Raw genomic sequence first — 22685 nt, forward strand, 5'->3', positions numbered from 1 at the left:
CACAGTTATAACACATTGGTTGAAACTGTGTGTTTGTTATGGTGCTTGCCCATGACTGCACGGGCAATAATAAAAGTAGCCTAATAATGAATAACAGTAGCCTGGTCATATATCAACACACAATTGGACAAATTCAGAAATAACAATCTCACAAATGTTTATTACAGATTTATAAATGTAGCCTATACAACGGGAGCTATAATTAACCGTTTACAAACGATTTATAACCTTTTGTTAAACTTGTTTTGGAGGGATGCATCTTTTTTAATAGGCTAAATTACATTTAAAATTACCTTAACATTGGTTATCCATGTCATTGGCTGCTTGCTCCATTCCAGCTTTTCTCCGGGACTTGCCGTATGCTTAGTGCTATGTGTTTCTGTGTGAGCAGAGCTTACTCTTGTTTACAGCAGTGATTCTACGGACTGGAGACCGACAACGAGGGCAAGTGATAGGATTGCTGCTTACTGGAGCTATACGGGAAAACAAAAAAATACACATCATCACCCATAAATGGCTCACAGGACATAACGGAAGCTTGAGTCTGGTGCAAATATACCATACTACACCCCAACCGAAGCTCTTAAACTTGATAGTCTACTGTTGCGTGGCATAAGTATTTTTTTCAGCCGCAAAGGAGACGATTGACTGCGTTAACGGCGAAAACAGACAGTGCAGGGGGCGGGAGAAAAGGGGGGTGAGATTGGTGAAACAATTTCTGTTGTGGAGGATATTTTGGATTGCGCCCTGTTGGAAAGGCTCATTGAACGGAGTTACGTTCTCATTCATTTCCCATCTCAGCCACCACCCTGTGGAACTGGCCGTAGATTCTCCTTCTAATTCTCATCACTCAGACGGAAATGAATGATAGAAGATTGGAATTCCCTTTGGTCTACTACAAGTGAACGTTGTTCGATTGCGAGTCATAAAAACTCCTGCGCACAATTACTGGGGTTTCAAGAAATGGAGACTGAGGATGCGGATTACCATCATCTGTCGAGTGAAATCAGTGGCACGAATGTCTTGCCAGCAATCCTTAAATCATTGTGTCGTTGGCAAGAATAACGAATTGTTTTAATTGATTTAATATTATATATATATATATATATATATATATATATATATATTTGTTTTTAAAAAATATATAGGCCTAGGCTATATATAAATCCACCAAAACACAAAACTTGGAAAAATAGTAGGCTATACTCTGAACACGAATTTGTATCTACCTGTCAAACAGTGTAGCCCATTTGCTGGACCACGTTTTTTTTTTCTTTTTTACTTTTTGTGAACTCGGTGGCATCATCTCCCTTTTCCACTATTTTGGAATTAAGTTATTTGCTTTTTAGAGAGGTGAATAATTAATTGATCAGGAATGAGATCTGGGACAGAGAGGAATACTTTGACCTTGTTTTGGGGTCTGACGCTATCTGTCTCCACTATCTACCTATGGACGGCAAATGGAGAAAGTAAGTGCCATTGTGATGTCCTACTCAAAATAATACGGTATACCTTGTCAGGTTTCTTCGGGGTTATCCTCATTCATGCGAGCCGTTACAATGCAACAATGTTTTATGGCAATGGTTTAACATTGTAGCTATTTTATGTTATTATTATTTAGTTACAGCTGTATTTGTGGTCTGACTACAGTAGTAGTATCTTGTTTTGGTCCACATGACTGTAAAGAGATACATAGGCCTACATGCTAGGCTACATGTTATTGTAGGCTTCATCGCCAGGCTCACGTCAGTTCAGAGATTAATTAATTTGGGAGTAGGCTGAATAGCAAAAGCAAATTGATGATTTAAAAAAATAATGCCGTATCTAGCTTGATTTAGCTATGGAAATAGCTGAAAATATGGTCACATTGCACAATGTAAACATATATCACATTAGGCTTTGAGATTGTTGATTTTTCTACAGTAGCCCACAAACATATTAGCCTATATGTTTTTGATTTTGATTCAATTTTACAGGCTCATATATTTTAGCAATGAATTAGGCCTACACCCGTAAAAATGTGAGCCTTTATAATGATGCTTTCCCGCAAACGAACGAGGATGAATCCATGGATGAAGGTTAGCCTACTACTTTGACCATGTGGCCATTTTGCATTCGTAGCGGTGGTGGTAGCGCGCGGTTTCCGAGTCCACCAATGTCATTATGTGTATGCACATGCACGCGCCAAGAATAGGTAAATACTGTCCTATTGGGTTATCTTAGCTTTTGTCCTTTTATTTTAGCTACAAAAAAATGCATATAGGACCTGATGTCACATCCGGGAGGACTGTGTTAAATGAAATAAGCCTAGTTTTTCTCCAGTTTACAATAGCCTATACAATGGACTAGTGTGTCTCTTTATCCACTTCAGTGCTTTCAAATAAAGGGACAGTCTTAGAAGAAAAAGGTGCTATCTAGAACCAAAAAGGGTTCTTTGGCTGACCCAATAGAATAACCCTTTGAATAACCCCTTTTGGTTCCCTGTAGAACCCTAACTGGATCCACAGCTGTTTTTTAGTTTACTCAACTTTTGAATCAGTCTTACCTGAATGTAACATTTTTTTGTTGGCCCAAATTTAGCTCCAACTTGAGAAAATGTTGTCGATTTAAAGTTATGTGTTTGCTCAACTTGTCTCATATGCTTTCTCAACTTGTCTCATATGCTTACTCAACTAGAAATTATTATTTGGGCATCTTCACAAAAAAATGCTGTGGAACAGGTTACACACACACAGTGCTTTTGGCATGCAATGTTTTCAACATACATATTTGACACACTTTGACATACATGATGACATTGTGCATGTATACAATAATTATTTTCAACATCTCCTCGCCTGGGATTTTAGCTCATAATCTCTTGGTTCACGGCACACCGATCTTCCTGCTATGCCACCAATTCTGTGTCAATGACTGATTTAATCTGTATTGCTATACTTTGCACTTCAAAGTAAATCTCAGCTCTGTTAAAAGTACACTCAAGTAAAAGTATTATTAAAGAGTAACATTAAAACAAAGTAATATTCCCCAACAACATTAGACAACTATACAGGGAAAAAAACACATTTCATAAATAAGTCAATCAAATCAATGATGAGAGAATAGTCATATTAACTGCTAATTGACACAGACATGGTGGTGTAGAAGAAAGGTCGGAATGCTGTGAAACAAAAGGTAGTGAGTTCAAATCGCAAACATGTTGAGTAATAATTACCGAATATGAACATGCACAATGTAAATATGTACGTTGAAAATATTGTATGTCAAAAGCACTACTTTTTTGTGTGAAAATGCCCAAATAATATTTTTTTCTAGTTGAATGAACATATGAGACAAGTTCAGCAAACACGTAATTTTTGCCTAAGTTTTCTCAAGTTTGTGCTAAGTTTTAGCCTAAAAATGTTAAGTTCAGGTAACACTTTGACCGAGAAGTTGAGTAAACTAAAACAGGCTGTGGAACCAATTACTTAATAATAATTAGTTGAAACTACTATAAAGATTTTTTTGCAGTGTATGCAACCTCTTAAAAGGGGTTCAGTAGGCCTTTTCAGAAACAAGGATAAAGTCATTGGATACCCAAGTATCCAAAATGATTGTTTATATGCCTTGAGTAGGCAAACAAGTGGTGGAATGCGTATGAAATGCAGACCTTCTCTACTAAATTAAATGTACAATTGAGCTGCTACTCAGTCCTATTTCTATTGACAATGCCTCCAGTCTTATCCACATGCATGTTCTATGTCAAGGAAATAGACAGTTCTCAACAATTTTCTTTAAAGAATTTATACATAGTTCACACAAGTGCACCACAATGACTTTGAAGGACTGAGCAGCTAGTAAAGATGTGGATTATTTTCCATAGCATAAAAATATCAATGTTTTGAGGACTGTTGCTGTTGTCAGATCAGCGTTATTCTTTACATTTCCTGTACCTCATCTGTCTTGCAATTATTTGACATTTTAGTCATTTAGCAGATACTCGTATCTAGAGCGACTTACAGGAGCAATTAGGGTTAAGTGCCTTGCGCAAGGGCACATTGACAGATTATTCACCTAGTCGGCTCGTGGATTCAAACCAGCAACCTTTCAGTTACTGGCCCAACACTATTAACCGCTAGGCTACCTGCCAGCCATTAACTATTGCTTGCTCTAGTGGTTACCCTCAACAGCTCAGGGAACCTGGGAACCTGGTTCCTGCAACCTGTCATAGCATCTTCCAATTGTGCTGAGTTATGTTAATAGTGTGCTTCATCATGTTTTGAGAAGGCTATGAAAAGGCAATGGCTTATTAGTTAGTGGAGAAGACAACTGGGCTTTGCTATAGCTTCTGACATCATCATTTGGAGCACAGTTTCCAGCCAGCCTTCAAGAAGGGTCAGGTGTTTTTGGAGAGTGAATAAAGGGTCAAATGTAAAAAGGTTTCGGAGCAAGCTTTGCAAGGTTTGCGCAGTATCCAATTTTCTTGTCTCATTCGTTTACACCAGTAAAGACAGGTGGAGGTGTCTAACTAAATTGAAAATATAACAAATGTAATCCAGTCATGTGTTATCAGAATGGGAAAAGTCTAATGAGGCTCAATGCACTTCTGAGGACTGTGTCCCCTCTGAATTGAGTATATGCCCAGTTTGTGACCATTAATAACATTTAGGCTACTGTAACAGCTCACTTTGATCATGTTTGAGTTTGACTGCTGTTAAGCAACTTAGTGGAGTCGCTAAGGCTAAACACCGTGTGGTGGCAAAGTGACCCAACAGTGACGGAATCATGTCTCCTGCAAAATGGATTAGGGGTGTAAAGGTACACATATTCGTACCGAACACGGGGAGTCAGTTCAGTCCGCACTGGGAACCCGAATGAATGCATAAAAAATATACTGAACAAAAATATACGCATGCAACAATTTCAAAGATTTTACTTAGTTACAGTTCATATAAGGAAATCAGTCAACTGAAAAAAATGAATTAGTCCCTAATGTATAGATTTCACATGACTGGAAATACAAATATGCATCTGTTGGTCACAGATACCTTAAAAAAAAGTAGGGGCGTGGATCAGAAAACCAGTCAGTATCTGGTGTGACCACCATTTGCCTCATGCGGCGCAACACATCTCTTTCGCATAGAGTTGATTAGGCTGTTGATTGTGGCCTGTAGAATGTTGTCCCACTCCTCTTCAATGGCTGGTTATGGAAGGAAACTGGAACATGCTGTCAATCCAGAGCATCCCAAACATGCTCAATGGGTGACATGTCTGGTGAGTATGCAGTCCTTGGAAGAACTGGGACATTTTCAGCTTCCATGAATTATGTACAGATCCTTGCGACATGGGGCCGTGCATTATCATGCATAAATATGAGGTGATGGTGGTGGATGAATAGCATGACAATTGGCCTACGGATCTCGTCACTGTATTTTGGTGCATTGAAATTGCCATTGATAAAATGTAATTGTGTTCATTTTCTGTAACTTATGCCTGCCTATACCATAATCCCACCGCCACCATGGGGCACTCTGTTCACAATGTTGACATCAGCAACCCGCTCGCCCACACAATACTATACACGTGGTCTGCGGTTGTGAGGCCGGTTGGACGTACTGACAAATTCTCTAAAACGACACTGAGGGGGCTTATTATAGAGAAATTTACATGAAATTATCTGGCAACAGCTCTGGTGGACATTCCTACAGTAAGCATGTCAATTGCACACTTTCTCAAAACTTGAGACATCTGTGGCATTGTGTTGTGTGACAAAACTGCACATTTTAGAGTGGCCTTTTATTGTCCCAGCACAAGGTGCACCTGTGTAATGATAATGCTGTTTATTCAACTTCTTGATATGCCACACCTGTTAGGTGGATGGATTATCTTGGCAAAGGAGAAAGGTTCACCAACAGGGATGAAAACAAATTTGTGCACACCATGTCTGGGATCTTTTATTTCCGCTCATGAAACATGGCACCAACACTACATGTTGTGTTTATATTTTTGTTCATATAAAAACTAAAAACACTAGGCCTATAGGCTATGCTTATGCTGTGTTGTGTGCCTTGAGTAAATCTGAGCTGACAAAAATTCAGGCTATTCCGTTAAAACAACTAGAGCCTATGCGCACGTTGTTATCAAAATTCAAATCTTAATTGGTGTATTTCATACTGTCCTTTTGTGAGGCGCAGCCGGGAACTAGTTCTGTACGATGGTGAGTGGTGGGGTCGATGAACCAGGAGGATTCTCTATCTTTGTTTAAATCTCCAGTTTGGGAACATTTTGTCTTCCCAGTAGATTTAATAGCGTTGGACAGAGAGTACGTCGCCACTGCTCAACGTGAATAACCTATACAGCTGCCAACACCTCAAACATGTTGATGCATTTACACCGACATCACTCTAATTTTCCTACCTGTGGAGCAAGATGGAAACGCAAAAAAACAACACAACTACGTCTCCCCTCTGCACTCAAGCAGCCCTTCGCAGCTGATTCTGACCCGGGACAAAGAAATTACAAGAGCAATATGTATGTTTATAGCTGTGGATATGCGCCCATTCTCGGTGGTTGAGAAGAATAAGGGGTTTCAGCACCTCGTGAAAGTGCTCGAGCCACGTTACAAACATTGTCCTCTCGGACCCATTTTAGCAAGCATGTAGTACCTGCTCTATATAAGCAGGTTAAAGCCGAAGTTGTCAATGAATTGGCCAATGCATCCTGAGTTGCGCATACCACAGATGGATGGACCCTCAGGTCTACAGAGAGCTACTTAACAGTGACCACCCATCAACAACAAAAACAAACAAGTAAAACTACAGTAACTGTTGGCATTTAATTTCCCCCTGTACCAGAACCGAACTGAACTGTGACCCCAAATCACAATACCTACTGAACTGTGGGTTTGGTGAACCGTTACACCCCTAAAATCAATACATTAAGGCCCTTCAGAAACTAATGTTCAGAATTACTCAATAAGGGGGTGCCATTTGTTTATTAGTTAAACAATGACATTACAACTCACAGATTATACGTAAGTACAGTCTTTATTGCTACTGTCTGTTAGTTGCTATTTATTGGTTGTCGGCTGTTTATTTTTGATAGAGGCCTATATCTGTAATACTTTGGTGGTTGCATTTACGTTATAAGTGAGTATGGGTATCTATCAGAAATTAAACTGACAGTTGGCTTCTTTAGGAGGGGTGCTTGTTTATCTATGTGATGTCTGGTTGATTTTGTATAGTTACTAGCTAGTGTGTGTAGCCCTTTGGATGTAATTGATGAGAACGGCTGTGTTTTGTGCTACGAGGAAAGGAAGGGGATGTGGGATATTGCAGATGATTGTGACATGGAAAGGAAACAGGGAACAACCTCAATTAGCATTAAAAAAGGAGGAGGACTCAAACAACAAACAATTGAGAGCTATTGTCCAGTGTGGTCAGGCCAGTGTCCTCGCCACTGTGAATCACAGAGTGAGGCATTTCTCAGCATCCTGCTGAGCACGGCAGAGTCCCACCGCCTCTGTAGGGGCATGACATTTTTTTACTCTTGAACTTTGGGATTCCATTGGACTTCAGTCCCTCAAGCCATGGGTGGAGTTTCTCAACATATAGCTCACCATCATGTGTAGGAGGACTGGAGACAAGTTCAGAACTTTCAGGTGTCAGACCAATACAGCCAAGATAATGGTAAACAAGTCCATGTTTACCATTTCACTTAGAGCAACAAACCTTGGTCACTTTCATTTCAGGGAAAAAATTTTTTTTACCCTAAATTATTGTTGATGCCGGCCAATTAGTTAACTGGGGCGGCAGTGTAGCCTAGTGGTTAGAGCATTGGACTAGTAACCGAAAGGTTGCAAGTTCAAATCCCCGAGCTGACAAGGTACAAAATCTGTCGTTCTGCCCTTGAACAGGCAGTTAACCCACTGTTCCTAGGCCGTCATTGAAAATAAGAATTTGTTCTTATCTGACTTGCCTAGTAAAATAAAGGTAAAATAAAATAAAAAAATCTGTTTTTACAATACACAGGGTAGAGGTCGACTGATTATGATTTTTCAATGCCGATACCGATTATTGGAGGACCAAAAAAGCCAATACCGATTAATCGGCCAATTTTTTATTTATTTATTTGTTATAATGACAATTACAACAATACTGAATGAACACTTATTTTAACTTCATATAATACATCAATAAAATCAATTTAGCCTCAAGTAAATAATGAAACATGTTCAATTTGGTTTAAATAATGCAAAAACAAAGTATTGGAAAGTAAAAGTGCAATATGTGCTATGTAAGAAAGCTTTCTTGCTCAGAACAAGAGAACATATGAAAGCTGGTGGTTCCTTTTAACATGAGTCTTCAATATTACCAGGTAAGAAGTTTTAGGTTGTAGTTATTATAAGAGTTATATGACTATTTCCCTCTATACCATTTGTATTTCATTAACTTTGACTATTAGATGTTCTTATAGGCACTTTAGTATTGCCAGTGTAACAGTATAGCTTCCGTCCCTCTCCTCGCTCCTCCCTGGGCTCGAACCAGCAACACAACGACAACAGCCACCATCGAAGCAGCATTGCTCATGCAGAGCAAGGGGAACAACTACTAGAAGGCTCAGAGCGAGTGACGTTTGAAACGCTATTAGCGTGCGCTAACTAGCTAGCCATTTCACTTCGGTTACACCAGCCTCATCTCGGGAGTTGATAGGCTTTAAGTCATAAACAGCGCAATGCTTGGCGCACAAGGAAGAGCTGCTGGCAAAATGCATGAAAGTGCTGTTTGAATTCATGTTTAAGCGCCTGCTTCTGCCTACCACCGCTCAGTCAGATACTTAGATACTTGTATGCTTGTATGCTTAGTCAAATTATATGCAACACAGGACACGCTAGATAATATCTAGTAATATCATCAACCATGTGTAGTTAACTAGTAATTATGATTGATTGTTTTTATAAGATAAGTTTAATGCTAGTTAGCAACTTACCTTGGCTTACTGCATTCGCGTAACAGGCAGTCTCCTTGTGGAGTGCAACGAGAGAGAGGCAGGTCATTATTGCGTTGGACTAACTGTAAGGTTGCAAGAATGGATCCCCCGAGCTGACAAGATTGGATCCCCCGTTCAGTTCTGCCACTGAACGAGGCAGTTAACCCACCTTTCCTAGGCCGTCATTGAAAATAAGAATGTGTTCTTAACTGACTTAAGTTAAATAAAGGTATACATTTTTTTTTTTTATATCGCCAAATCGGCGCCCAAAAATACAGATTTCCGATTGTTATGAAAACTTGAAATCGGCCCTAATTAATCGGCCATTCCGATTAATCGGTCGACCTCTAATACAGGGTACAGAATATACATGTATTTTACTATGATATTGCCCATTTCCCAAAGGTTTTAAAAAATCAGCAAAATTTAATCAAGGGCTTTATTTTATGCATAGAATATACAATTATTCCGGGCATAGCAAATTAATGGCCATGCTCCATCAAGTCTTGTATACTTTCTACCCTATGCATTTTAATAATCTGTCCACGCTAATAAAATGTAATTAAGCTCGCTTTTAACTCTCACCACAGTAAACTTTCCATGCCATTGCTTCCAAGTATACAGCAAACAAGGCTCAATGATACATTGAGAGGGAGAGAGAGAGAGAGAGAGCGAGTGAGAGAGCGAGTGAGAGAGAGAGAGAGAGAGAGAGAGAGAGAGAGAGAGAGAGAGAGAGAGGCAGAAAAGGTGTGAGAGAGAGTTAGAGAGAGGAGAAAGTTGGTGTTTGGAAATAGAATGTGCAAAAATACTCCCACTAGGGAAACAGACATGGTTTTGTTGATTGAAAGAGTAGAGAGTTTGTGAACTGTTTTATTGGTCTTTGCTGTTCACACGGGCGGTCTCTGGACAGCCTGGCCTGGCAGCAGACAGATGCTCCTATCGAGCCCCAGCCACACTCTGACACACACACTATTTGAGGTACTCCTTTTGGCTAGCATGACACATCATTTTACTCAGCTGCTTCCTTGCTGGAGCTCAAGTAAAGGTTTAAGTGAAGTGTGGGATTCAGGGCTAAAATCACAATTTAGAGTAATGACGCTATCCTCAACTGGATGGCCTTGAATGAAGACAGATCTCACTGTGTGCGTATTGTTAGACTCAGCTTCCACTGTTTGTTCATGTCCTGTGACTGCTGGCTCTTGTTTAACACAGACACACTGGCATTTCTATTGCATAGTTACGACAGGACCCATTCCTCCTGGAAAGTAGAATGGCATTAGTTGTCACCAAGGTTACACAGAATGGGGTTAGATGTTCCTCTGCACTTGACATCCACGCTCCCTCTCTACCTTTGGCTGAGTGGTACAGAGGACTGTGATGCAGTGGTCCTCGTGACTAGGGCTTGGGCTAGTGACTCAGACCTGAATGCATCCTCTCTCTCTGTCTCATGGGTGAGACAGTAAGACTAGGGATGTAATGATTAACCAATACGCATCAGTCCCCGGTTCAAATGTTTAAGATGCAAATGCATTCGGTTTGCGGGACCCCAAACTGATCCAAAATAAGCATGCATCGGAAAGAAAACCGAATCATTATTCCGAAAATAAATCAATTTTGTGACTGAATTGATGCGTCCTCTCCTTCAGTTCAGTAGCCCAGGGGTTCCAAAGTTTTCACTCACACCCCCCTTCCAGCATTGGGGAACATCCCACGCCCCCGCTGCGCGAGCTTGTGCCATATGGGCGCAAGCACTGTTCATGACATAAATTGTTCACCTTTTGTTGGCAGAAAGAAAATGTTGCAGGTTTAATGCTTATTTCCTGCAATTATGCACATGTTGTCATGGGGTACATAGAAAATGTTGCAGGTTTAAAAGAAATTTTCTTGAAATTCTATGTATTTTGCCATGTTAAATGTGGATTCATGTGATATTTAAGTAATTCGAACATTACTACAAAATCTATGGGCTAAAAAGCCTAGCTAAAAAATGTTAGCTGACATGAGCTAGTTGATCTGGACATTTCTGACTAGTTATAAATAGCTCTCTGCGGTATACAATGACTGACATGACAAGAGGAATACTGATGTACTACTCAATTTAAAAATGTCACCTTGTACGTTCTACTATTACAACGTTCAAGAGTAATTTAATGTACGCTACCAGTCAAAAGTTTGGATACACCTACTCATTCAAGGGTTTTTCTTTATTTTTACTATTTTCTACATTGTAGAATAACAGTGAAGACATCAAAACTATGAAATAACACATATGGAATCATGTATTAACCAAAAAAAGTGTTAAACAAATCAAAATATATTTTATATTGTAGATTCTTCAAGTAGCCACCCTTTGCCACGATGACAGCTTTGCACACGCTTGACATTCTCTACTTTGAAGAATCTCAAATATAAAACATGTTTTAATTGTTTAACACTTTTTCGGTCATTACATGATTACATATGTGTTATTTCATGGTTTTGATGTCTTCACTATGCCCCATAAGGCAGTGCACAATTGGCCCAGCGTCATCTGGGTTAGGGTTTGGCTGGGGTAGGCCATCATTGTAAATAAGAATTTGTGCGCTGCCCTATGGGACTCCCAATCACCGCCGGTTGTGATAAAGCCTGGTTCGATTCCAGTCTATAGTCTATAGTGACGCCTCTAGCACTGAGATGCAGTGCCTTAGACCGATGCTCCACTCTGGAGCCCAAAATGTATAGAATTGTGTTATAAAACAGCAATTTTTGTGTTGAAATGCAGTAAGTTACCTGATATTTATTTTTAGGATGAATAAATCCCCTCCCCCAAAAACAATATAAACCACACGCGATAGTCCTGTCCTACTAATTTCTAACATGCTGACCGCAGATACCTGAATCTGCTGAAGCAGATACCTACGTGCCATCTCCTCATTGGTTATTCCCCCGTGGGTGATTGAAAGATTAACTGAGTTCGGTCAGTAGTCATGGTAACTATGAAAGTTAGATGCCAATCGCCATATAAGTCCAAAGAAGAAAAAGCCTGGAAGGAGGAGAGATGACTAGAAAATATTTGGTTTACCATTTTATTTGTGGATTAATTGTCAGAGTAGAGGACCTGGTGCATTTCAGATAAAATAACAACTCACGGTTTATATCCTAGGACAAATTAGCTATCAACAGCAGGCTAGATAAATAGAACAAGTTAGTTAGCTAAATTGCCATAAATATTTAATGCTTTTCGACCTGTCCCCAAATTAATATAACTGGTTATATACATGACCTGCGTGTCATGATCGTGTTTGATGTGGGGGGACAAAACGAATTTGCGCAAGATGGAGCACGTGCGCGGCCGGTTTAGGTTCGGTGTAATTGTAAATGTTGACATAGTACTATCTAGAAAAAAAATGTATCTGCAAAAATGACAAGTTAATCATTGTGTGAAGATGATTTCAGATGAAAGTCGGGTGGTATCTGATAGTGGGGTGGTAGATGCTCAGTCTGACCTATGGCTCAGCTCAGGTGCCTACACACACCATTGACATTGACACACACACACAGACACTCACACAGACACTCACACACACACACACACACACACACACACACACACACACACACACACACACACACACACACACACACACACACACACACACACACACACACACACACACACACACACACACACACACACACAGCTTAGAAAAGTAATCTCAGAACGATCCAGCTCAGAGAGGCCCAAGTCCTGAGCTTCCATCAGCAGCAGATATTAATTTAAAATGGAAAGTAATGTGTTCATTCAAAAAAATTGTGTGCATCGAATTGAACCGAATCGCATCAATTCGTTCCCCTAATCAAACCGAATCGTACACTGAATCGTTTCAGACTAAAAGGTATTGTTCCTGTATCGTATCAGAGCCCATGTATCTAGATGCATATCAAATCATTCATGAAAGGAGAGATGCACATTCCTATAAGACTCCCACTCTATCTCGTGACTGGAAGTGCTCGGTCTTTCCCACTGTGCCTCTGCCCATCCCTCAGCCCTGGTTCCGCTAAGGGGGCAATGATGCCGAAATTTCGTGTCTCACCCCCAGCGAGGGAGTCAGCGCAGTTTGCATGCCTGTGTGTGTGTGTGTGTGCCTTGTGCTCAGCTCTGCTCTCTCACTGCAGGTCACACAGCATGGTAGGCAGCCTGACAGGGACTGTGCAGGCAGGGATGGGAAAGCGTGTCACTGTGCTAGTTTATGAGAGTGCAGTCAAATCCTCTCCTACAGCCTCTCCAGGCCGCCAGCTGAGGTTTACAATGCTTAATTAAACACTTATTTAAAGTGGGCTGTCAAGAGTATTTGCTCATATGCAATCTCTGGCCAGACGCATACATGATCATGTACTGTGGCCCACGGGTTTAATAGCCCATGGAGTATTGTGCAATTTGCAGTATGATTGCAAATGTTATCTCTTCTAATAGATTGCACAGTGACAGGCTGCAGATCAAGAGACTGTGGCCAGATCCATATTGAAACAGTGACTTTCATAATTTTTATGATTGTTCTGGGGGAACATCCTCTCTTTGGTAATGTGTAGCTCTTTGATTTGTAACACTTGATATGGACAAACCATATAAATAAGCTGCAACATACTGTGGATGTCGTTTCAAATGGCTGGGGAGGTAATGTTTCAGCCTCAATAGCTCAACTGCTAAACTTAAGTGGTATTGGAATGTGACCTGATTGTGCAAACCCATTAAACATGACTATAAACTATATTTAAAAGACGGCAGGTATGTGTGTGTTTACCCCTTCTCTGCCATGCTGCAGTCGGGCCGAGGTAAGGGTTTGGAGTGTGTGTAAGGGGGTGACAGTTTTGTGTTACTAGTCTGGGTCTGATATCTGAACCTGTGCTTTTGAAGTGAGGACCATGCAGGGGAAGTGGCCCACCAGTCCACTGGTCAGATGACTTCCAGCATGTGGGGGATTAAGTCAAGTTGAGGTGTCAGGTGTGAGGGACAAGTTTAAAGTTTTATTAGTCGTATGTACAGGATACACCTGGTATACACCGTCCAATTAAATCCTTACTTGCAGGTTCCTTCTCGGCAATGCAACAGCAATAAGAAATAAGAAAAGATAAGAATACGACCATAAAGTACATGGCTCAGAATAGAATAAACATCTGAGCACAGTATAAAAAAACAAACCAAGGTTGAGCAGGAACCGGCAAGACTCGTGCCCTCCTCAGCGCTGCCATCTTACATTAAACTCGGGGGAATGGAGGTGACCTGGTCCACTGCATTTGCAACTGCTCATCAGGCTCTCACATTTGTCTGCATTAGAGGTCGACCGATAATGATTTTTCAACGCCGATACCGATGCTGATTATTGGAGGACCAAAAAAAGCCGATACCGATTAATCGGACGATTTTTATATATATATTTGTTTCTCTCTATACCATTTGTATTTCATATAACTTTGACTATTGGATGTTCTTATAGGCACTATAGTATTGCCAGCCTAATCTCGGGAGTTGATAGGCTTGAAGTCATAAACAGCGCAATGCTTGAAGCACAGCGAAGAGCTGTTGGCAAATGCAGGAAAGTGCTGTTTGAATGAATGCTTACGAGCCTGCTGCTGCCTACCACCGCTCAGTCAGACTGCTCTATCAAATCATATACTTAATTATAATATAATAACACACAGAAATATGAGCCTTAGGTTATTAATATGGTCAAATCCGGAAACTATCATTTCGAAAACTTAACGTTTATTCGGAACTGTTCCGAATTTTATCGAATGGGTGTCATCCCTAAGTCTAAATATTGCTATTACATTGCACAACCTTCAATGTTATGTCATAATTATGTACAATTCTGGCAAATTAATTACGGTCTTTGTTAGGAAGAAATGGTCTTCACTCAGTTCGCAACGAGCCAGGCAGTAGGCTGTGCGAAGTAGGCTGTGATTCGATGATAAATTAACAGGCACTGCATCGATTATATGCAACAAGGACAAGCTAGATAATCTAGTAATACCATCAACCATGTGTAGTTAACTAGTGATTATGTTAAGATTGATTGTTTTTTATAAGATAAGTTTAATGCTAGCTAGCAACTTATCTTGACTCCTTGCTGCACTCGCATAACAGGTAGTCAGCCTGCCACGCAGTCTCCTCGTGGAGTGCAATGTAATCGGCCATTACCGATTGTTCTGAAAACTTGAAATCGGCCCTAATTAATCGGCCATTCCAATTAATCGGTCGACCTCTAGTCTGCATATCTGAGAAAAACAAACTATGTAAAAAATAGACTAGAACTGAAAAGTGTACAGGATAGCATAATGTGTTCTGATGGACAGAAACTTGTGGGTGAGTAAATTCAACAAGGTCCAGCCCCAGTGTTTTTTTCCCAACACATTACATTTCAGAGCCATGAAAATACTTCCTCCTCTTAACAACTTTTCTGGAGTTTACAGTGGGAAAATATACAATTAATCCCATTCTGAGAATGGTCTCATAACGGTCTTTTAAATGGTTTCAATAACCTCTGATTAACAGATACTGATCTTGAGTTGGGACTGACTTCCTCTCCTGTTATGGGACGCAGCTTAACCGTGAAAGTTCAGTTAACACAGAATGTGCATTTTTTTATCTGTTAAAAGATTGCGGCTGATATATTGTGATAGTCAAGTGGTTTACTACACTTGGATTTTTACTTTGTTTGAGGATAGCAATATGCTGCGCAATGGCCATGTCTTGATTTCACTCTTTCACAGGGTCACCTGTGTGTGTGTTTGTTTGTGTGTGTATGACTGTGTGTGGAAGACATTCCTATGTAAGGTCAGGGCAAGGTTATCAATCATAACCATGAGCCGCTGGATTCCATTACACGTTGGAGATACGTGTGTTTACTCAGCAGTGTGAACAGTACAAAGGGACAGGAAGAAGCACTTTATTCTATGTGTGCTTATCCCACTGTGAGGACAGTGGCCAGAGACAGCTGTTACACAACAATAGGACATGACTCCTTTCATGGTTGGCATTTTATTAATTTCCCCCAGACTCTCTGTTCAAATGAATTTGGACAAATATGAAGATTGTTTTAGATATAAAATACAGTCAAAAGGGATGTCAGTGTAATGCACCTTAATTCACCTTTATTGCTTATTAAGTGATAGCCCATCACAACATATGGATCAGGCTTAGCAGGATGCACAGATCTGCGATGGCTTACCTTTGAAGCAGATCTACTCAAGCCTTTTCCAAGGAAATGATTGGAATTCCTGGTGCTTAACACAGTTAATGACTATAACAAGTGTGTGAGAAAGGACGGAGTAGGAGTCTCTTTCTCCTGCTCTCTCTTTCCCCATTTGTTGGCATTATGTGGGAGAAGAGGATGTGGTGTTATGTTGGTTTGAGAACAGAGATGTCGCGACATGTTCAAGTGGAGGATTGTCACAGGTTTACTAATACTATTAGACATTCTGCAAGTGTGGTCTTTTGTCAATCAATCAATCAGATGTATTTATAAAGCCGTTTTTACATCAGCGGTTTTCACAAAGTGCTTATACAGAAACTGAGCCTAATACCCCAAAGAGCAAGGAATGCAGATGTAATTGCCACAATAGCGTTCCAAAATAATTTAATTCACCTTCTCCTTTTATCGCCGACGGGTTTTACATCAAGAGCAAGGCCTCAGATAGTCTTGCCTGGCAGAAACCCTATCTCCTCCGTTGCCACAATATCCACCACTGCCCCTGCTCCTGTCTCTTCCCCACCAGACTCCCCCTGATTCTATTAATGCCTCCAACAGGAAGTGAGGCCAAGAGTTTCTCTTTACTTAACAAACAAATTAGTCTTTGTGTTTGAGTTGCTCCACCCCTCCTCCCCTCTCTCTGGCTGGTCGAGGAGCAGGGAAATTCTCAATGAAACAAAGAGGACACGCAGCTTGGTGGCTCAGAAGTGGATCCCCAGAGCTTTAGTGTCGATAGGAGAAAGCAAATACTATTTTCAACGGGAGTAATCATTTCCGTTCTAAATTTGAAAAAAGTCTACCACACTGACAGGAGAAAATAAAGTCCATTCATCCTGATAAACAATGTGCTCACTATTTTTGGCAGGATAGATTGAAAAAGGAACTTCAAGCAGGATATTTTGTCATTACTGAAGTTGAATCTCTTTTAGGCTAGCCTACTGCTAGAAATAATTTTTGAGAGTAAATGTTTGGCCTGTGGTGCAGTATGTGTTCTATGGATGTCATTCATATGAAAGTAGAGATGGCATCTTTTGGCTTCCATTCAATTTCAATCAAATTCAAATCTAAGTAGCAGTAGATCAACATGATTCAACTGGGAAGCTTTTGTTATGGTCATTCATGTGAGGTTAGATACAGTTTAGCTCATTGTTCAACTTTGTGGAAATTAGCAGAAAACATAGCGTCAATTAAATGGTGTGTTGACATGGATCAGGGCCGGGCGGTTTAAAGCAGGACTATTTGTCACTGCACAGGCCCTGTGACGCTGACACTCATTGAGAGGGTGTCCTAAGCCTCTGTAAGAACATTACAGGTTTAGCCAAAGGAGCTCATATGTCAAGACATTTCTCCTACTGATTACTTCACCTTCCAAGTAGCATTTCAAACCACTTGTAGATCTGTCAGGTTTTCTATGTTTTTTTTGTAGTGTTTAACATTTTTATATCACACATTACTGCCTTGACCAATACCTGCCTTGACCAATACCTGCCTTGACCAATACCTGCCTTGACCAATACCTGCCTTGGACAGGGAGTTGGTAATGAGTGTAGCAGGTCTCCCTCCTACTGTGAACGTGCATATGTTAATACTGCTTGTTTTGTTTTGCCTTTGTACTACAGTCCTGAGAATCTGAACACATTCCATGGTATGTCATGGTTACAATGTAGCTCTGCTTCCCTGGTGTGAATGGACTGTTAGAAGAAATCATTATTACATCATTACATACTGTACGTATCAATACACCCAGAGGAGATGGCCTGCTCCCAGTTTTACAGTGAAAGGATTATCTTGGGTTTATAGGGAGACAGGGGCCAAGCAACAGCCAATACAGGTAGATGTGGGACATATAGTTTAGTTTACATTCTGACAGTACATTTAGTGTTATCCATGAAACACTTAGATAAACAGGGACTGGGTTTTATTTGGTTTGTTATCATAGCAGTCTTTCAGTGGTGATATCCCATTATGTATGCTTGTATCCATTCCCACTTGGAGTAATTGACAGACACAAAAGCAGAGATGATTGTCATTAATGAATAATAGATCAAGGTGTCTGTGTGTATGAGTGTGTGTGTATGAGAGAGACAGTCAACTTCGGGGACTTTGGTTTCGTGTGTTGCTTTTTGTGTGCTGAGCTAAGATGGATGGGATCTTTTTAAACACGGGTTATCCCGGTAAAGGAGAGGAACCTTGGATCCCAGATCTTACCAAAATATATAGCAATAGAATCTCAAAATATTGACCCTTGTCATTGAGAGAGAACTTCCTACGCCTGCTCAGAATGAAGAGCACACTCACCTCAGATGACCCTGTCTGTTTGTCTCTCCCTTTTGTCACAGTAAAATGAATAGTTATATCCATAAAACAAAAGCAAAAATAAACTTTTGTACATGAAGAGAACAACATAACATAAGACATCCTGTTTTAAGCACTTTCAAGTCCAGATATTTTCAGAGATGATCTCAAGAAGATTAGATTACATCCTATTAATGGCTGCTGTGCTTGTTATTTTGGTGCTGTCATCTTACAGTATGTCTGGGACTGGCTGACAGTGAACCTTTAAGCCAGGTCACTACCTGAAAATACTTGAAATTGGATTTACATGATAGACATGGTAAACAGAATGACACAATGAATAGGTATGCAGACAAATTGATAAATACATTCTAAAATCAAATTAAATGGTACATTTTATTTTGGTACATTGAATAAAGGAAAAACAAATACTGTGTTTTAAAATGATAAACTAAGATGTGTAATAATTATGTCATGTGTGATTTTTCTTTCTCTTTCTCTCTCCAGTCTGTGGTCCAAGTATTGACATACGTAATGACATCAGTGAGTTCAAGCGTCTGGAGAACTGCACGGTGGTGGAGGGCTTCCTGCAGATACTCCTCATCGGAGACAAGACCAACAACCTCAACCAGGAGCTCTTCCGCTCCCTCAGCTTCCCCAAGCTGACCGTCATCACCGACTACCTGCTCCTGTTCCGGGTCTCCGGCCTGGACAGCCTCAGCACGCTCTTCCCCAACCTCAACGTCATTCACGGACGCAACCTCTTCTACAACTATGCCCTGGTTATCTTTGAGATGACCAGTCTGAAGGACATCGGCCTGTACAACCTGAGGAACATCACGCGAGGGGCCATCCGGATCGAGAAGAACCCGGAGCTCTGCTACCTGGACTCTGTGGACTGGTCTCTCATCATGGACGCAGAGTTCAACAACTTCATTGCGGGGAACAAGCAATCCAAGGAGTGTGGTGATGTGTGTCCAGGCATCACAGAGGACAACGCTCAGTGCATCAAGACCAGCTTTAACGGCAACTTTAACTCTCGCTGCTGGACATCCAACCACTGCCAGAAAGGTAAGGAGCTCTGAGCTTTTCTCTTTACAGTGTGGGCAGCAGAGACCCAGTCAGGGTCACAGAGGACAGCCTGTTCACAGAGCTCCTGTTTATTGCTAGCTATTTTTTTTACGATCTTTGTTTACACCTGCAGAAAATGAGATTTAAAAAAAATATTATTTTAAGATTTTAAGGTAGATTATTTTCCAAATACCTGGGATATTTGTCTATCCCACTTGTGATGCAAGTCTTGCATAGGTCTCTGACATCGGTAGGTGGGTTCCAGTCTCGCAAACATTCTCAAATTGTGCATTTCTTCCCCAGTGAACAAATCCCATGAATCTATGCAGGGTTTTCATATTCAGCAGAGAGAAGGATTGTCCCCTGTCCAGTAAAAACCTTTCCTCTCTATTTATTATGGAGGCCTTTTCTTTAGATCAACCTATTTGCTGACAGAACTAAGGATGGGTGCATTATACAGCTCTTGGTATTAAATACATGTCGAGTTGAGGTTACTTTTGCTCTTCCTGTCTGGACCATATCAGGTCAATATTTACTATATCTTACCTGATGTGATGAATAAGTTATGACACACCACACTACACTAATACTAAGCATTTAAAGGCTATGAAAAATGAAGGATACGTTTCAGGTAGCCTCTTTATAGTTATATTATTAAGATGTATATCTGTCTATTACTCACAGATATAATATTTGAATTTAGTAAATAAATATAATTAATGTCTGGTTGTAAGACTTTAACAGCTAACAATTTACTTATTTAGGACTGGACTCCTTAATTGGTGAAACTGACACGCCTGTTTGGGATATTGCAACAAGAAAGATGTTTCTACAAACAACAAACAGTCATCATTGCACACACGATAGGACAGCAAAATATGCGCTGCAATGCTCCTCTTCTTTCTTTTCATCAACACAACAATAACAAAGACACTGGGCGAACAGTGGTGCTGTTTACCCTAATGCGGATTCCATCTTTAAGGGCAAGGCATAGTGGAAAAAGTTGTTATGTTGTTATGTTGTAGAAATTAGGCATAGTGGGTGTTGTTGTTGATGTTGATGTGTGGGTGAGAGGGTGACAGCATTGACCAAACAGACTCCCACCATAACGTATTTTTTTGTTTTGTCTAGACTATTAGTGAGAGCTTGAGTGAGACGGCGCCTGTTCAAAGCCTGTTTAGAGGCTCTGTGTGGACAGTGTCTGCAGAATCTCACAGGTCCAAATCAAAGGGGTTCAGATAAATTTGCCAGGTGAAGAAGATGAGGTCGACCTTGACTCCCAAAAGGTTGGGAGGAAAACAGGGCTTCTAGGCTGCTACTCCTCCTGCCTGCCTGTCTGCTCCCATTTCCACTCATCAACATGGAATAATGGTGGGAAAATGTCCCTTCAGCCCTGGCCTTTTGAAGACCTGTCTACAACTCCCATGGATAACTGGTAGTTCTAAACATCTCCCCTTCCCTTCATACCCAGAAAACAAATAGAGGAAATCAACCTCTAGCGACTTCCTTAGTGACCATTTATGTTTCTATAAACAAGGAATTGTCTTTATTGTTGTGATTATTGTTCTTTGAATGCAGAATTAAATTATTCAGGATGTTGAAGGTATTTGTTGGGCCTCTGGTGTAGCTAACTGTATGTTACAGTATAGACAGTCGTGACTGGCCGTGATGGACAAACAGTTGAAGTCGGAAGTTTACATACACTTAGGTTGGAGTCATTTAAACTTGTTTTTCAACCAATCCACACATTTCTTGTTAACAAACTATAGTTTTGGCAAGTCGGTTAGGACATCTACTTTGTGCATGACACAAGTCATTTTTCCAACAATTGTTTACAGACAGATTATTTCACTTATAATTCACTGTATCACAATTCCAGCGGGTCAGAAGTTTACATACACTAAGTTGACTGTGCTTTTAAACAGCTTGGAAAATTCCAGAAAATTTTGTCATGGCTTTAGAAGCTTCTGATAGGCTAACTAACACAATTTGAGTCAATTGGAGGTGTACCTGTGGATGTATTTCAAGGCCTACCATCAAATTCAGTTCCTCTTTGCTTGATATCATGGCAAAATCAAAAGAAATCAGCCAAGACCTCAGAAATAAATTGTAGACCTCCACAAGTCTGGTTCATCCTTGGGATTCATTTCCAAACACCTGAAGGTACCACATTCATCTGTACAAACAATTGTGCGCAAGTATAAACACCATGGGACCACTCAGCTGTCATACCGCTCAGGAAGGAGACGCATTCTGTCTCCTAGAGTTGAACGTACTTTGGTGTGAAAAGTGCAAATCAATCACAGAACAACAGCAAAGGACCATGTGAAGATGCTGGAGGAAACCGGTACAAAAGTATCTATATCCATAGTAGAACGAGTCCTATATCGACATAACCTGTAAGGCCACTCAGCAAGGAAGAAGCCACTGCTCCAAAACCGCCATCAAAAAGACAGACTATGGTTTGCAACTGTACATGGGGACAAAAATCATACTTTTTTTGAGAAATATCCTCTGGTCTGATGAAACAAAAATAGAACTGTTTGGCCATAATGACCATTGTTATGTTTGGAGGAAAAAGGAGGAGGCTTGCAAGCCAAAGAACACCACCAACAACATGGCAGCATGATGTTGTGGGGGTGCTTTGCTGCAGGAGGGACTGGTGCACTTCACAAAATAGATGGTTATTATTCTGACATTTCACATTCATAAAATAAAGTGGTGATCCTAACTGACCTAAGACAGGGAATTTTTACTAGGATTAAATGTAAAGAATTGTGAAAAATTGAGTTTAAATGTATTTGGCTAAGGTGTATGTAAACGATCCACTTCAACTGTACTTAAGTGACCATCCACTGGACACAGACATCATTTCAACATCTAACTTTGATTTACGTTTGCTGGAGATGTCAACAGAAAATACAAAATTCCCTTACGTTGATGACTTTTTGCAAATCCAATCAGCTTTACATGTTGATTCAGCATCATCAGATTTCGTTTTTGGCTGAAATAACATGGAAACAACGTTGATGCAACCAGTTTTTGAGCGGTGGGCTATGCGGAACGAACATCCCTGATGTACAAAGATTTGTTTGTGCTTTACCTGATATTGGTTGGAACCAA

At 40.4% G+C, this 22685-nt stretch overlaps 1 protein-coding gene across 1 annotated transcript in view; it reads left to right on the forward strand.

Annotated features, from left to right (window-relative positions):
• The first annotated feature begins 392 nt into the window (after positions 1-392).
• LOC109889344 (insulin-like growth factor 1 receptor) overlaps positions 393-22685 on the forward strand; it is a 148191-nt gene continuing 125898 nt past the window's right edge. The window contains exons 1-2 of the mRNA XM_020480706.2: positions 393-1469; positions 18999-19562. Of these exons, the coding sequence (XP_020336295.1) occupies positions 1376-1469; positions 18999-19562 (658 nt within the window). The 5' untranslated portion in view covers positions 393-1375. The remainder of the gene's footprint in view (positions 1470-18998; positions 19563-22685) is intronic.

This window comes from Oncorhynchus kisutch, linkage group LG4 (assembly GCF_002021735.2).
Source record: "Oncorhynchus kisutch isolate 150728-3 linkage group LG4, Okis_V2, whole genome shotgun sequence".
Classification (NCBI taxonomy): domain Eukaryota; kingdom Metazoa; phylum Chordata; class Actinopteri; order Salmoniformes; family Salmonidae; genus Oncorhynchus; species Oncorhynchus kisutch.